This window comes from Phyllostomus hastatus, unplaced genomic scaffold (genome assembly GCF_019186645.2).
Source record: "Phyllostomus hastatus isolate PE091 unplaced genomic scaffold, TTU_PhHast_1.1 phas_scaffold_182, whole genome shotgun sequence".
NCBI lineage: Eukaryota > Metazoa > Chordata > Mammalia > Chiroptera > Phyllostomidae > Phyllostomus > Phyllostomus hastatus.
The window spans coordinates 4516867-4534718 of record NW_025334013.1 but is presented as its reverse complement, the minus strand read 5'-3'; the positions used below and the strand labels follow the sequence as shown (position 1 = coordinate 4534718).

General features: G+C 39.0%; 1 protein-coding gene across 5 annotated transcripts in view; it reads left to right on the top strand.

Annotated features, from left to right (window-relative positions):
- The window catches only part of RERE (arginine-glutamic acid dipeptide repeats), a 397572-nt gene that overhangs the window by 138253 nt on the left and 241467 nt on the right, over positions 1-17852 (top strand). For all 5 annotated transcript variants that reach the window (XM_045858989.1, XM_045858987.1, XM_045858988.1 and 2 more), the window contains one exon: positions 16481-16949. In XM_045858989.1, coding sequence (XP_045714945.1) covers positions 16625-16949 — 325 coding nt within the window. In that variant the 5' untranslated portion in view covers positions 16481-16624. The remainder of the gene's footprint in view (positions 1-16480; positions 16950-17852) is intronic.

Genomic DNA, 17852 nt, shown 5'->3' with positions numbered 1-17852 from the left:
CTTTAATAATCTGTGCCCTTTGATTATAAGAGGAAAGCTTGTTAGTGGATAATGAAAAATGAAATCTAATTGATTAATGGGTTTTGTTCACCAAATATTTGATTGCTTTTAAACATTGCACAATTCCTATACCCAGGAATTTGTGCAGAAAGCAGGAGACCATGCTTCTGCTGCCAGGAACAGGTTTCCAGAGAGCTCTCTGAGAGCCCATTAAAGGGGTTTGAGGAGTCAGAGCAAGCTTCACTTAGAACTGACAGCTTTTCCTATCCAGCAATACAGACTGAGACAACATTTCTAGGATCAGTTAGATGTATTCTAACAGTTTTCTGCAAAATGTTTATTGTGTTCCTCTGTGCTATGGGAGTCTTGAGTATGTGCAGAACATGGCCTGTTATCATAGTGTTAACTGACATGCTGAGATTCTAGTATCTGCTGAACGTTGTGCAGACTAGTACTTTACATGGGTTATCTTACTTAATTCCTCACAAAAGTTTCCACAGGGTTGCCATATTATTACTTTCAGTAGATTAAGAAACCAAAGTTTAGGCAGCAAAATTGACTTGCCCACAGTTATAAAGCTAGCTCGGACCAGGGTATGTTTCTAACTTAACAGAGAGGGAGTAGAGATTCATATATGAAAATTGTGTGTTAGTAAGTATTAAGGTATTTTTTACATCGGTTATATGTGTTAAAATGCTAAGCTGTTAAGTATAGACTATGACTGCAAAAAGAATTAATTAAAGAGGGAAAGAGTGACGTGGCATGGTTTGGAGGCATCAAGGATTACTTGTTAGTGAGGGGTTGGAGTGGACTTGAATGATACACAGTTCAACAAATATTTATTGAGCTGGTAGTAAAGACAGTGTGAGCAAACCAAATGTAGGGGATACATATGAAGGCTGTTCTTGGAGAGTTGTGGGTGAAGAGGTTATATAGTGAAGACTGGAGATGCAGTTTTGTGAAGGAGGAAATTGGACCTCATATAGTCTTTCCTTATTTTTTAAAAATAAGATACAGTTGATACAAAACATAATAGTTTCAGGTATACAATATGATATATTTATATATTTTGCAAAAATAGTCACCCACAATAAGGCTAGTTAACATCCATCACCACACATAGTTACACATTTTCTTGTGATGAGAACTTTTAAGATCTACTCTCTCAGCAACATTCAAATACACAATACAGTGTTATTAACTGTAGTCAGCGTACTATTACATTATATCCCATGACTTACTTATTTTATAACCGGTAGGTTGTACTTTTGGACCTACTTTCATGCATTCTTCAAATGTCTTGACTGGGGCTCTTCACAATTGAGAGAAAAGGTAGGTGTTATTCGTGTTTATAGAGAGTAAGAATTCAGGTCCAAGACAAATGAGGGCACTGGGAATGGAGAAAAAGGCTGACAGTGTTTTCCCCAATGTTTTCCCCCGGAATTCATGTAGAGGACTAGTAATACCCACTGGTTTGATGTTATCTCCACCCATTATGTGGTGCCCATCACTTTGATTTGTTGGTCCTCTCTGGTAAACACATGGCTATTCTGTCCTTTTCCTGGCTTGGAGCCTGGGTTGTGGCTAGGGCACACTGTGAAGCCAAAGATACTCCCACTGCCTTGGTTACCCTAAGGTGGTTTTAGGCTTCAAGAGTCTTTTATCTTTAGTTCCTTATAGCCCCTTTCTGTTTGTTATCATTTTAACTGATGTTCCACTTGAGGGAGTTGATTTTCCCTTCCTTCTCCTGACTGGCATATCCTCCCCCTTTCCCTTCTCCCTTGTGAAAATATACCTTACTTTATTTAGTCCTTCAGCTTGCCATCTAAAAATATTTTGAAAAGTGAATCATTCTTTGTGTGGTTCTGTAGTTTGAGTTGACATTGCTTTCTAACATGTGAAGAGAACGACCAATTAAATAGTTAGGGTTTGGATTACCTTTCTAAAACTGGTCAATGGTTAAGGCGCATGTTGATGGGGCAAGTATTTGGGGAGTCTCAGATTCCCACCAAGAACTCCTAAGATTAAATTGTAGAATTGGTATTACTGTTGTCTATGACTCACATACTGTTCTAAGGAACAATGAGGGTTGGCATCGATTATTTACAAGTTTTGTAAAGTGGAGATGTGTTATACTGGGCAGTATGCTGTGGGTATTTGATTCTGTTGGTAATAACTTGTTGAATAGTTTTCATACCCACAGGCTTTTTAGACCCTTTATCATAACAATAGTGTAAACTTCAAGAGTATTTATAAGCAATGTGTTCTACACTTACTTTACCCAGAGGCTTTATTGTTGGTTTTTGGCTGCCTGTCGTAGGACCCCGCACACACACGCACACACACACACACACTTTTGAAGGAATATGGCTTGGAAAATGCTTATGGTGTTTACATTTTGCCCTGTACTCTTCATTTAATGCTCTTTCCTGGGTCATCTCATTTAGTATCTTCTGTATGTTGATGGCCCCCAAGTTCTGTTCTTGCCTTGGTCTTCACCTGAGTATCATTTTTTATTTCCAGCTGCCGAGTATCTAATCTCAATCTGTGTAGCTACTTAAAAATCTCTTCTCCATTCAATTACATGTATTCCCATGTTCCCCTGTGTAGAAACCAGAGACAGAAGCCTTGGCATCACCTTCAGTTATCTCTCTCTGATTCCCATCTGGTTGATTCGCAAGACTACAATCCATGGGAAGGGTTACCGGGATCACCCATGCACATATACCATACTGTCTTTGATCCTAGGGAGTAAAGTTAGTTGTGGATGTGATGAGGGGGCTCTCAGGATGCTTAAGAATCTCTTCATTATTGAGGACCTCATGGGTTTTTCATGGAGAGAAGAGCTGCCTTTTACTATTTTTTGCCTTTTCTACACATTCCTACAATTCTGTAATATTCTAAAAAATGCTTCTTACCTATTCATGTCATTTGTTTAAAAAACATCAAAAGTGACAGACCTGTAGGGAGGAAGAAGCAGCACATCATCATATCCAGCTGGTTAAAAACAACAAAAGTGTAAATTACCAGTTGCTGAAAATGGCACAGGTCTCTAGGCAGTTAGTCATATTGTTAGTCAATTTACAAGTTGCAAGATAAAGCAGGGGTGACAGTAAAGAAAGGAACTGTGCATACCCCCAAGTTCCCATAGATTGGATCAAATTAACTTTAATCAGAAGTGGCAGTTTTTCCACTGAAAACATCTGAGAAGAAATTCTGTTTTCTGAATTGAGAAAGTGGATTTGTTTTGAGAATGCCGTCGTACCTTTATGCTTCATTTACATTTCAACCTTCCAGGTTGCATTTGTCGGTTGCTTTTGAGATTTATGTTCTCTGATTGAATATTGCCTTGCTTGTAATTTTCAGGTGTGCTTAAAGGTCAGTGGAGAGTAGAGTTCTTTAATATGTGTTTACATTGGGCAATAAACCGAACCTCTGATATTTTTGTGGTTGTGCAGTATGGGATGAGTATTTTGCTTGTAGGTTTAATTTTTCCTCGACAATAAAATAGAGAAAATCTGTCAAGGGAACTTGACTTTGAACAGTTGGGAAGATCTCATTTACTCTGGCAATTGCTCTACCATCCTTTTATCTTCCACTATATGGGGTGAAAGCTTAGAAAAGAATACCTGTGTGATATTGATTAAGCCTGCCAACACATGATCAATACAAGTCTTGTTAGCAGCTTTACTTGCTCCTGAAAGAACTGCAGTCTCTGCCTCCTTCAATCCTGCTCAGTGCTATCACAGTTATTGTTCATAGGTGTGATCCTATTCGGTTATTTTCATATTTTCAAACGCTTATTTTGAAAAGTCCTGAAGACATAGCTTTTCTTTTTTCCCCCTCCCTGTATTACTTTCCTTCTGATGATAATGTTCAAGTCTTTAAATCAAAACATTCTCTTTTAGTCTAGTGATAGTTATAGGTCTGTGTTAATAATTTTTAAATGTCAAGATGGGGCTTATGCAGAAAGCTGTAACTTTCCATATACTTAATAAAATTTGCATTTTAAACTAATGCTATAGATTTCATTTGGGTATGTTTTAATATAAACTATAGCACTAAGCTTTCTCACCCATTCTTTAAAGAAACATGTCATTTAATTTTTCTTATTTGGTAGGTATTTTGATCCCTTTATTTGTTTTACAAGTTAATGGGGTTTTCAGTAATGATCTTTCCAAGATCTTCACAGACACTTGCTTTAGAGAGCTGCTATATTTATATTAGAAACCCCTAATGTAGACTTAATGGTTATTCGCTTTTCATTCCCAGGTGGACCTGGTAGGAGAGGTAAATGAGCTTTTGATTAGAGAATATGTTACAGGCTGAGCAAGACTGGGGTATATTATCTGTGACATGGGGCCATTATATCACCCTGTAAAAGCTTGTTGTAATAAACCAAGTAAGCTGTTGTGTAAAAATAGGGACTATTTTATCTTAAATGTATGGCTGTTTCTCTTATCAAGAAAATTAAAAACAACATTCTGCCCTCCATGCTCATTTATTGTACTTATTGCTGATTATTACAGGGTTTTTTTTTAGTAGATAGAATTGGTATTTCACCTTGAGCAAATCGTACTAAAGATTTCTTGTCTAAACTCCTGATAAGAGGGTATTGGCATATTCTTAAGAGCTATTTTTATTTTTCAAGAGGACTCTGAGAACTGTGCAGTACAATGGGGTTAATATACTGGGACCAGAGGCCAGGTATATCTGAAGCTGGATAACTGGAGAGGTTAATTTGGACACTCAAGGTTAATTCAGGACACCTGAGGGTGGGTACTTCAGGTGGCATTCTCTAGGTCTGTGCTGCCCCATGCTTCATTTCATAGTTTCTTTCTTTCTTTCCTTCCACTTGTAATTTACTCAATTTTCAGGTTCCAAAATAGAGAGTTCATTTAGTTTACTAGTGCCCACTGATTTTGACTGTTGCGTTTTCAGCTTCTTACTGTGTGTATCCTATATCATTTGACAGCTCTTGGCAGTCTTGGGTGCCATTCCTGGTTATGGAGAGACTTTATGCTGAGAAAAATTAAGCAATGCTTCCTTCATTGCTGATGAATGATAGCAACTAGATAATTATATGTAAGCATCCTTATTTAGAACTCCAGACTTTCTTTCCCGGTGATGACCCCTCCCCTCCTTTTATGGCTCTTCCTCCTCTGAATGTTAATGCAGTCATTTGGTGCCAACGAGTACAGGAGTCTGAAACAGTCAGCTATGGAACATGCTTGCCCTGGATTACCTGGAGTTCGTGCTTCCCATTGTTCCACATGTAGGAGACGATATTTGTATAGCATACTAGGTATACTGGAGACATTTTGGAAGTGTTTATGTGGGACTTTGTGAAAAATTCATTATATATTCTCTAATATTCTAAAACAGGAAATGCAATGAGGGAAGATAACAAACATCAAATTTGCCAGAAAAATCCAATAAAGTGTCTTCAATGGAAAATTTGAGTGTGCTTCTGTAAACCAAAAGTTTTCAATCAGGTTGTAGGTCTAAAATGCATGAAATTTCTGATGAAGACTTTTTTCATGAACATATTAATTTCTTGAAGATCACTATTAATGGAGAAAAAATTATTCATACAGTAAGAGGTGGCAAATGATAGAAGAATAATTGTATTTTCTCTAGTTGCTGTAAACATCTTTCTTGTCATTAGCGAGAATTTGGTAATTTGATCTCTTTAAATTATATTTCCAGAGTATGATTCTTTAAATCTAGCCACTTTCCCCTTTTTTCCACTGACAACTATAATTGTAATTTCTTGATAAAGCACATAGATTTTGCATCCAGTTAAACCTTTTCATATAAAGGATTTAACAACAGTCTGCCTTCCTTCCTCTCTATTTGACTTAATTCTTCTTTAGGATTCAAATTATGACACCAGCTAAATAGTGCTAGTGAGCCTTTAAAATCTAATTTTTCTGGAATTGAGCTTTTTTTTTTTAAATTTATACACTTACAGTTACTATATGTTTTCTTTCCTTTCAGTAGACCTTACAGTGTTTACTTTAGGGCCTCAAAAATGCTACCTAGGAAAGCTGTTTTTAAAATCCAGTTACTCCGTTTTGTTAATTTGCAAGGTAAGAATCTTTCAGATGGTCCTCCCCAACCCCCAAGTCTTTATTTGGACAGCTGGTATATTTCCCTTTGAAACATGGGTGGTTTGGAGGTGGGAGGGTGCCCGTGTTCCTCTTATGTGTCTTCCTAGATTGGGAACCAGCCAAGACTGTAGCAGCCTGGATTTTATTAAATGCAGTGTTTGGTAACATCATTAATACGGAATTTGTCTAATAGGAAACTGTTAACATGTAGAGGGCTTTTCTGTGAATGGAACAGTGTATTGTTTTCATCCTAGGACTTTCCAGGACATAGTTCCAATACAGTCTTTCCACTGCAGCTTCACGAACTTATTTGGCCTGTCAACAATATATTTGCCTCAAATATTCTTTTGCCACCTTGACTATTTCATCCCCATTTGTTTCGACAGCATCCAGTGTCATGGCTGTTGGTGTTGTTTGTATGATGAGGATTCCCAGATTTTAGCTCTAGCTTCAGAGCTTTTTGACCTCTCAACCTGCGCATGTATTTCTACTTGGGTATCTTCTAGACATCTCAAACTTAACATGTTCCTAGCAGAATTCCCAGTTTTTCTTCTCCCCCTCACATCAGTAAGTGACAACTCTACTCTTCCAGTTGCCCAGGCCCAAATCTTGGCCTCTTACTTTGATTCTCCTCTGTCTCACAGTTGGCCACAGTCTGACAACAGATTCCAGTGGCTCTTGTTTGTGGAACCTATCCACAATCTGACCACTTTTTTAGCACCCACATAACCACTACCTTGCCTGAATCAGTAGTTTCCTAATTCCGCAGCACCCAGAGGGAGTCTGGCTGAATTCTCTATGCAAACCCGTACAATGGCATTTGTCTTTATTTCAGTAAATGCAGCCCCCTCACCCCACTCCTTATCTCTGACTTTCTTCTTTGCTGTCACTGTTTGAGCCTATTGCTGTTGTTTGGATATGTCAGGCATACTTACGTCTCGGGGGCTTTTGTACTGGCCATTCATTCTCTCTAGAATGCTTTCTTCTCAGATAACCTTGCAACTTGCTCCCTTACGTCCTTCATGTTAAATGATTCTGTATCAGTGATTACCTTAAATAAATTAACAACTCCTCTGTCCCCTTGCCCAGCTTAATTTTCTCCATAGCATTTATCACCAGCTAATACAGTGTATTTACTTGTTTATGTTTTTGCCCCCTGCTCTACTAACTTGTAAGCTCTCTAAGTTTAGAGAACTGTGTGTATTCTGGTCATGCATGTATCTATAGCTCCTAGGGCAGTGCTTGGCACCTAGTAGGTGCTCAGTAAATATTTGCTGAGTTAATGGAAGGACTACACTTTGAACATTTATGTTTGATGGTCAGTGTTACAGCTACAACATGTAAGTGTTATGGTCTAGGCCCTGGGAAGCCTTCCACCCCCACCCTTCCTAGTCACTCACTAGTTGCTGGCATCTGGAATTGAGCAGTTCTAGTGGTTCTCCCACTTTTCTGTCTGAATGACATTAGGTTGGTAAAGGTGGCAAGGTAATGCATTTGGTCACACCCACTTAGAATAGCTCAGACACAGAAAATGGCAAAATGAGTTTGGCTTAGACTTCTGATTTTAGTCAGAGCTACTTCTCCTTTTCACCTGATTCAGATTCTAAGTGTTTTTTAGGACTGCTCCAGTGAGTTTTATGGTTCTGTTTTTCTCTTGATATAATTTATAACCATGGATTAGAAGTGCATTATGAATGCTTTGGCTTTCATATATGTATGAAGTGTAATTGTATTAAGTATAGAAGTCAGTCTGTCATTACCGTTAATTCAAATGCTGTTATGTGCCATGGTTTTAAATTGCTTTAATATCAGGGCTCTACAAACTGAAAGAAACCTTCTCCATCTTAACCTACTTTCTGAGCATGTTGTGCAGAGATGGTAAGCCTGACCAGACATTCCTGCATGTTAAAGGTTACTGTGGCTCAAAGAAAGTTGAAATAAAACTTCTGCGTGTTTAACTATGCTTTTTAAAGCTTTAAGAGGTGGTTTTCTCAATGGCAGAGGTGTGGAGCTCATCCTTGTGAATTTTATAACTGGATGCAGTATTTTCAGCTGTAACAAAGCTTATGCTTTTTATTAGTTTGTAGTGTTGCTGTTTGTGTGTGTGTGTTTTAACAGCATTATTGAAATGTAATTAAATTATCATGTAATATACCCACTTAAAATGAATAATTTAATGGCTTTTAGTATATTCACAGATATGTGTAACCTCCATAAATTCTAGAACATTTTTATCGCCCCCCCCAAAAAAAAACCCTCCATATCCATGGCAGTCCCTCCCTAGCTACCTCCCCAGCCCCCAGGCAACCACTAATCTGCTTTCTGTCTCTATGGATTTGCCTTTTCTGGACATTTAATATAAATGGGATCATACAATATGTGTTTTTTTGTGACTGGCTCTTTTCAAATACCATATGTTTCAGTTTTAGCCAGGTTGTAACATGTATCAGTATTTCCTTTGTTTTATTTATTGGTGTGTGTGTGTGTGTGTGAGAGAGAGAGGGAGAGGGAGAGGGAGAGAGAGAGAGAGAGAGAGAGAGAGAAGCACCCATCTGTGCATTCAGTTGATTCTTGCATGTGCCCTGACCAGAGATCAAACCTGCAACCTTGGCCTATCAGGAGAATGCCCTCTAACCAACCAAACTACCTGGCCAGGGCAGTATTTCCCCCTTTATTGCTGGATAATGTTCTATTATACCGATATATAATCCTTTATCCATCTACTTGGCTTTTATATTTATTTTTTCTACTCTTGGTTTTCTGTTTACGACCATGCTTTAGGAAGGTGAGATTAGGAATTTTTTCCCCTTTCACATGAAGGATTTGATTTAAAGGCTTTTGGTCATATTTGGCATTATGGACACCAGGTTTTCTCTTTAGTTTTGTGCTAACAGAAGCATCCACTTGGCCACGTGACCAGAGCAGGTCACCAGTGAGTAATAATACTACCTTCAGTCCTTGCCAGGAAGCATCAAGATTTTCAGGATATTTACATCTGTTTTTCAAATTCAGTGTCTCACATCTGTGTAATTACTATTTCAGGCAGTGTTTTTTAATTAGTCCAGTTTATTTCAGAGAACAAAGAATGTGCGTTATTTTTATAATGGTGTCATCTTTATGAATTCCATATTGGTCAAGCATAATTTTGAATAAACACAGATGCTTAAACCCTTTGAAATCTCTTTGAAAGATTATTATGTTTAAAGCAGTGGTTCTTAACTGTGAGCAATTTTGCTACCCAGAGGATATGTGGCAGTGTCTGGAGATATTGGTTGCCCTAATGGCGTAGCAGGTTGAGCTACTAAGTTTACACGGGGAGAGAACAGGAATAATGCACAGTACAGCAATCCCATCCCCCAAATCTGGCCCAAAATGTTTATCGCACCATAGTTGAGAAGGCCTCCTTTCTTTTATCCTTTGAATAGAAGAGATACAACTGTTGGCAATGTGCAAAAGTAAAAATTCTGCATGTGATTGGCAAAAACTTCACATTTAACCGTATAAGAAAGCAATTGCTTGTATGAATGAATGTGTGTTCTTTAAATAAAGGGAGGTCTTTTTATTTTTATTTTTAAAAACCTCCTCGGGCACCTCAGTTTTCGTAATTCCTTACTCCTACTTTGAATAAAAAGATTATGTGTTGTTACTTAATCTTGAGTTATTAATTGGAACCTAGAGTTTTGCTGTTCTGGGTACTTACTTATCCTATCTTTGCAGGTCCTGTGTTTTGTTATTATGTCTATTTGGAAGAAATTAAGATATTTGTCAGAGTTCACCAACCTTAGTTCTCTCAGTTTTTCCCCAAAGCTTCTCAAGGAGTTGAGGAAGTCCTACTCTAAACATTATAGCCATTTCTGATTCAGGGACATTCATTCTGTGCTTCTGTTTTGATTCCACAAAGGCCACTCTCTGAATTTGACTAGTTCATCCCATCTCGGCTATTTAGGTACTTTCAATAAGACACGTGTTTTGGGAATGGGTACATAAACTCAGGGTTGGTTGAGTTTCAATATTTCTTAATCCCAAATGTAGAGAATCATTGAAGGGACTTGCATAGACATTTGTTTCTGTGGTTGGACTTGGTCAGGTGGAAGACCTTCCCAACCCATTTATTTTTTACATGGAAGAATAATTCCTAATACCACAGTGATTACAGATAAAACCCTCTGCATGGGTTTATAGATCTGCTGACCCCACATTTCAATGTTACCTTGCATCTTCACCCGTGATTTTCTGGCATATTATGGTGTATTCTCTGCAGCAGGTTGGTGTTTATGAAAATGCCTGTTTCCTATCCTGTGAGTACAAGTGACAGAGTGATATTTCCCTTTCCAGAGGTAAAGTCATTACATTTTCTTTCCCAGGGTGTGGGTATGAAAGGGAATAGGAAACAAAACTGATTTCCCTTCTAAAGCAGTTGCCCAGCTGCAGCATGCCTCCTCCTGGCTCCAGCTGCTTCTCTTGCCCGGCATGGTGGGTAGCTCTCTTAGGCCTTCCACGCTTGGACCATCTCATTTTGTTCCTAAAGGGAAAAAGCTGAAATATTTATTGAGATACACAGAAATGCAGAAATGGGAAAGCCAGAAGTGCTTGAGGTGCTTTGGTTCCTTCCTGGTTTAGGCTTTCAGAGATAGTGGATTTGAAAGCAAGCTTGTTTGGATGGCAGTAACAATTCTACCTGGAAAATAATCTCCTGCCAGACAAAATGAATGTTTCTAAAATGCTCTTTTCATCTCAATAGCCTACAGTGACACTGTTTGCTTAGCCTACTGTATTGGATAGCTTGGCTTTCAAGGCTGTGTAATTTAAGGCAGCAAAGCCTTATGCTTACGAGTAAAACTCCTGTAGTCAAGGGAGTTCATAATCCTAGGTCTGTGACATACAGATGTGTTATTTTGGTCTACTTGCTCAGCCTCTCTGTGCTTATTTTTACATTGGGAAGATGTACATAACATTAGTACCTACTGAATAGAGTTAGGATGATCCTATGACCTGGTTTACATATGTTTTCCTGTATAATTATGAATCTTTTTAACTCTCAGATGTGTCCCAGTTGGATGATAAATTATTTTATTGCTCTTTAATAGTGAGTATTGAATGAATTAACATGTGTAAAGTGCTTCTGCATATTTAGTGCTCAGTGAGTGTTAGCTGCCTTATTATTTTAGGGGTTCCCCCTTTCTCCTTAAGCTTATTTCCTACAGGTTTTTTCCTGTAACTGCCATCAAGGACCACGATTTCATCAAATACTTTTTTTTAAACTGAAATTTCTTGCACCTGGAATGTTTCCTTTGTTTTGCTCCTTCTTGTCACATTCATGGTTTTTGAGCCAGCTCCAGCACCACCTCAGTTATTTACTCATGAAATATTTCCGTTCCCAAATGAAAGTCCCCTCATAATGCCCTCTTGAGTGATCTACCTTATGTGTGAGAGAGGCTGGCAAAAGTAATTCACGACTCAGGTTCATGCGCCAGGCAGCGAGTTAGGGTCTGAGAATACAAGGACAGGCAGGAACAGTCAAGGGACAGCCCCTCAACCCCTCAAGCTTTCAGTTCGAGGGTACAGACGGGTGTTAATGAAATCGCACAAATAAATGAAATCACACTTGTGGGGAGTGCTGCAGAGGGGTTTTAGAATTTGTACGGGAAAAACTATTTACACTCGCTTCCTTGGTGATCTCAGTCTCATGTCCTTAAAAACTAAATCGGAAACTCAGTTTTTATCTCTAGCTTAGACCTTTACCTACTGGATGTATTTGTCTGTTTTTTACAGGCTTCTCAAACTTAACATGTTTCTATCTGAGCTCCTGATCTTTATCCCCAAACTCCCATGTGAGCTTCACCCATCCATTTGTCAGGTCAGACCTCTTGGAGTTGTTCTTGACTTCTTTGTCACACCACACCTCTCGGTTTGCCGGCGCGTCCTGTTTCCCTCGTATGTTAAAAATAAAGTAAAATGTCTCTTCTTCTGCACTGCTACACCCCTGGCCCATCCCAGCTACTGGTCTTTTACCTGGGGTTTCAGGTGAGCCTCCTCCCTCACCAGTCTGCATGTTGCATCCCTTTAGGCTTTCCTTCAACAGCCCGACTCATCTTAAATGGAAGCCAGGTCATGTCTTTCTGTGATACTTGGATCCCTGAAGTAGCTGAAGTGTCATCCTAGTCAGTTTACGTCACTTCATGACACTTGAGTAAAGGCCAAAGTCCCCCCTTTACTTCAACCCATCTCTCTCTCCCTCTCTTGTGCCGCTCCAGCCCTCTGGCCTCCTCTGTCTTGAGGGCACCTGTCTTACTCCTGACTCTGGACACTTGCTCCTGCTTTTTCTTCTGCTCGAATGGTCTCCCTTCGTATGTCCCTGTGGCTTCCTCTCTCACATTCTTACTCCGGAGCAGAGCCGCCTCAGTGAGAGCTTCCCTGGTCAGTATTTAAAATTGCAGTCCTCCCACACTCCCTGTTTCTCCTGAATTCTTCAGTTAAGATCTTTTCATGTAATATATATACATATATACACACACATACAGTTGTGAGTACGCTGTTTATTCTTACATTACTGTTTATTAATTATTGTATTTTCCATACAAACAACCATAAACCTACTTTTGTCCTACCCTATGCGTGTGTGTGTGTGTGTGTGTGTGTGTGTGTGTGTATAGGAGAGACAGAGACCTCTTTCCCTTCAGTGTCATTTTGTTATAATGTTGATGAGGTGCTGTAGGGACTTAACTCTTATTTATATCATTTAACCTGTGGGAAAACTGGTTTTGTTACATGTTGTTTTGCCATAGGTCCAAGAACCTGTTGAAGACATTAAGTGAATGTTATTATCCTGTTGTTTATAACAGGGGTGTCAAACTCATTTTCGCCTGGGGCCACATCAGCATTGTGGTTGCCTTCAAAGGGCTTAATGTAATTTTAGGACTGTATAAATGTAACTATTGCATAACAGTTAAGAGAGAGCTTGGCGCTGCTGCTGGGTAGAAACAAGATGCCAGGCCGGATAAAACAAGGTGGAGGGATGGATTCGGCGTGTGGACCTTGTGTTTGTCACCTGTGGTTCATGGTCTGTCTCCCCTGCCTCGCAACGTGCTTCAGAAGGGCAGGGAAGTTTGTATGGTTCTCTGCTGTTTTCTTGACACCTAGAGCAGTGGCTAGCACACAGTAGGCATTCAGTAGACATTGGTTCAATGAATAGATAGATTGCTGTGACTCTGATGTGTTCTACATTAGATCTTCCTTTTGTTTTTGTTGAAGTATTTCATACCATGTTGCCTGTTTAACTGGGTGGAACTGTGGATCAGCAGAGATGCTTTCAGTATGTTTGACTTTCTTACTGGAGAAAACTGTCATCTTTTTTGGGAGGAGAGGGCAAAGTGAGTGTGTTCTAAATCTGTCTGAATCGTCAGCATGGATACACGCAGGAAAAACTGGCACCTGTGAGGAGCTGGTGACCCTGGCAGCACAGATTATGACCTGAGCAGCAGGTTGGGATCGGGTCAGATGGGATTCACCCACCTTTGGAAAACCTGCCTTAGAATCATTGGCAGGGTGGCTGTGTGCAGATGGTATCTTCTTAGTTCTCCTTCTGAGGTCTGTAAGGTGGGTGAGGTGACTTCTGTCTGGTTCACTTTATTGACTTGTTGAAAGAAAGGATCAAATGGGATTATTACAGGGATCTGTAAACTCCTTATTGTTACAAAGATGCTGCTGTTGTATTGTCTAATGTGTAGATCATTGCTACTAAATTGAAGTGACAACTACCTTCTCAGTGCCATCTGGTTCTCTCTGGGTCCCTTGTCTCAAATGTCATATTAATGTTGTATGTTGGCCATTGTAGAATGAGGCTTAAAAAATTATAATTCTATAGGAAATACAGGTAAAAATATTTATATCCTCAAGGAACTATATATTAGAGCCAAATGTAAATGGTAATTGGATTGATTTTTGCATTGTAATCCAGGGTTCTTAGTTATCTTGAAGTTGGGCTACACACAGATGTTGTTGATGCCTTGTCTATCGTTTTGGTTTTTTTTTAATCCTCACCTGAAGACATTCTCCTCCTATTCTCTGCCCCCACCATTGCTTTTAGAGAGGAAGGGAGAGAGAGAAACATCAGTGTGAGAGAGGAGCATCGATTGGTTGCCTCCTGTACTGCCCTGGCGGGGTGGGGAGGGGAGTCACATGTGCCTGGACCAGGGATTGGACCTGCAGTTTAGGCATGTGCCCTAACCAGGGCTGAACCCACAAACTCTTTGGTTATGGGATGAGGCTCCAATCAACTGAGCCACACACTTGCCAGGGCTCTGCTGTTGTTTGAATTTTTCTTTCTTGCTTACTCTTGGCAGAAACAACTCTGATTTCTTTGTGAATAGAAACACGGTATATGATTTTTCAGGAGTTGTGTTGAATGTACAATTTGGACCTCTCTCTTTTTGAGTGCTAAAATAATATTTTTACACAATTTCCTAGAGTAGTTATCTTGGTTACCATAGGAAGAATGATCTTTTTCTTAAATTTATCAGTCGTACATTTGAAAGGTTTTCAGCCTAAGCTCCTTGCTCTTTTTGGACTCCTGGTAGACCTAGGTATGTTTTCAATACCAGAAGAATGTTTTAACAACTGTGTCAACTAATAATTTTCTCTCTTGCATGATTGGCTTGTTTATGCCTTAAACTTAAGCTTGATAGAGAAAGTAATATGTCTCTTTCTGTATTTTCAGTTGCTAATACCAGTGGCCTACTGGGACTTGGGAGTTTATTACTGTCTGTTTAACAGATGATTCATCTAGGCAGAAATTTTGTAGGCACTAGAATAATTTTTCATTTTTTGGAAATATGTTTAGGAAATTACAATCCTATCTGAAAGCATATTTGCTATATTAGAAGGGAGTGATCTCAGTTTGTGCTACATACTTTCACCATTCTAACTTTGTTTGTAGACTGTCAGCGTTATTGCGTCTTCATTGGTTTATTTACTACCAAGGTTGTTAATATTTTTTTATTTTCATGAATGCCTAAGGGTATTTGACATGCAAAGGGGAGGTCCTTTCTGGTATCAGGTTTGACCTCGGAGTTTTGGAGAAAGTGTATGATAATTTTTATGTGTTTTTGGCATGACCAGTGAGAATTTCCTTTGCTTCTGAAACATATAATTGCATACTGATTTGTTTGTTGTTGTCATAGTCAAGAGGACCAATCTTTTGTGTTTTTTACCTGGCCCTAGTAACATGAGAAATGGGTGGTTTTCATATTAATCAGTTGCCTCCTTTTTTTTTTTTTTTTTCCATTGGAGCATTGAGGGCAAGGACCATGAGTTTTCCCCTCACTGTACTTTTAGTTCCTGATGACTGTGACCAAACACATAGATAGTGTTGGGTATTGTTGAACACATTAGATGAGATAGTGGGGAAGACGATTAAAGAATGCAAAAGATATACTACTGGTTATTATGTCTGTTCCAAAACTGACCTATAAACAAAATGTTTTTTCCCTCCCATGAAATTTTTACTAGAATTGGTGTTAGGCTGGAGTTTGGTATTATTCACTCTTCTCATTTTAAGCTCTTAACTTTACACTGCACTTGTTGGATTTAGTTCTGAGGAGGAGTTTATTAGGGGGAAGCAATGAATAGTAGGAATTTGGAAGAATGTAGAAACCGCCTAATATTTCCTAAAGATAGAAGGTTGTTTTAGAAGCTGTTATGTTTGGTTAAGGTAGAGATAATATATCTTTAGAGAAACCATTTTTCTTGGAAAATAACTAGAGTAGTAGACTTAGAAGATGTGAGCAATTGTAATCAAAGGCAAGAAAATCTTACTTTGAAGTTGTCACTTTTATTTGAATCAATTCTTAAGTTTATTGTTGGGAGGGGCTCTGGAAATTCAGAGAAGTGGCTAGAAAGTGTCTTAAGAAGATAGTAACACTGTGAGATATCCTGAGACATTTTCCAAGGCTATCTAAATTATGTTTTTTTTAGGTGGTAATAATTTTTACTGTAGATTCTTTTTCTTTTAAGTTAATTTTATGCTGTGAAGTGCCTTTTGTATCATTGTACCCATTGTGTTGTCTACTGGGTACACTTTTTCCTTAAAAAGGAGAAAATAATTGGTGGATAGAAAGTATAGTTCATCTTATGCATTAGACTTTTTTCTATTGCTGTTGTAGAAGATTCCAAACCATATGCTAGCTGAGGCCAAAACTGGATATATTTATTTTTTTAAAATCACTTCTACTGTTTTTTTTCTATGGCTTGTAAGAAGTTTTTAGGGTTAAAGCAGGAGTTAGAGATTCATTTAACAAGCATTATTTTATGAAAAATGTATGAGGAAATGATAAAGTAAAACCAATTTCTCTCTTTTTTTTTCCTCCTAGCATTTTTGAAACGTTGGGGTTGTTGGAGTGGTTGGATTTTCCCTGGAATTGAGTGAGAAATTCAGAAGACTGAAGCCCAGGCTTACTGTCTACCTTTCACGGAGGCCTAGCCGTGAGAGGACAGAAGAAGGCACGTGGCGAATCATGACAGCTGACAAAGACAAAGACAAAGACAAAGAGAAGGACCGGGATCGAGATCGGGACCGAGAGAGAGATAAAAGAGACAAAGCAAGAGAGAGCGAGAATTCAAGGCCACGCAGGAGCTGTACCTTGGAAGGAGGAGCCAAAAATTATGCTGAGAGTGATCACAGCGAAGATGAGGACAATGACAACAATAGTGCCACCACAGAGGAGTCCACGAAAAAGAACAAAAAGAAACCACCGAAAAAAAAGTCTCGTTATGAAAGGACAGACACTGGCGAGATAACATCATACATCACTGAGGATGATGTTGTCTACAGACCGGGAGGTGAGGAGCATTATTACATTAGGGTCTTTACCAAGTGTTTGTGTAGGGAAACGACACCAGCATGCAGGTGCGTTTTCACCTGGTGAGGCAGACCTGGAGCCCGGAATGGTAGACGGCATCGTGGGTGGGCAAACTCAAGGTAGTAAGCACGCTGACCCACTTTTGGCCAGTTGGTTTACTTCTTACTTGTGTCTGTCGCCACATTGTCTTCTCTACTGTTTTGTTTTTTTTCCCCACACTTGCCGGTTCTCCCCTTGTTTTCTCCTGCTGCTGCCTCTCTCCTCTAGTCTTCAACATCAGCTCAGTTTTCATATTTGGGCCTCTTCACTCAGATTAGGGTGTAGTGGCTCTGGTGGGACCAGTGAGCCTTATGATTCTTGGAAACGGGAAATTTTACATTGACTGCAGACGAGACCAGAAGCTAGAGACTTATTTTTAATGACCTTCAGACTAAGGTTTATTTCTCCTCATAACCTTCTTTTCTAAAGAATTGAGCTTTAGGCTCTCTAATTAGTGTTACTAGATGAAGCCAAGTAACCTGCTTTGTTTTTCAGAAAATGTACTATGTTTATTCAGTACACTGAGGTTTTAGAGCACTGTTCAGAGAAGGCACAGATCTGGTTTTCAGATGAGGTGTAGGGAAATAAGTGATTCAGAACCTGTTGGCACCAGCAAAACCTTCCCTTTTCATTTAATGTATTATATGTATTAATATACTTTTCCTACAGAGGTCAGTAAAACTAGCTAAAAATCAGTTTTTTAATTACTTCTTAGTGCTGAGGAATGACATGAATTTCATATGAGCTGTAATTAATAGATTAAAAGTCCCCCCCACCCCCAGTTTGATGTTTGTCCAGGAAATGGAGATCATAAGGTAATTGTTGTGCTGATAACCTGGTACAG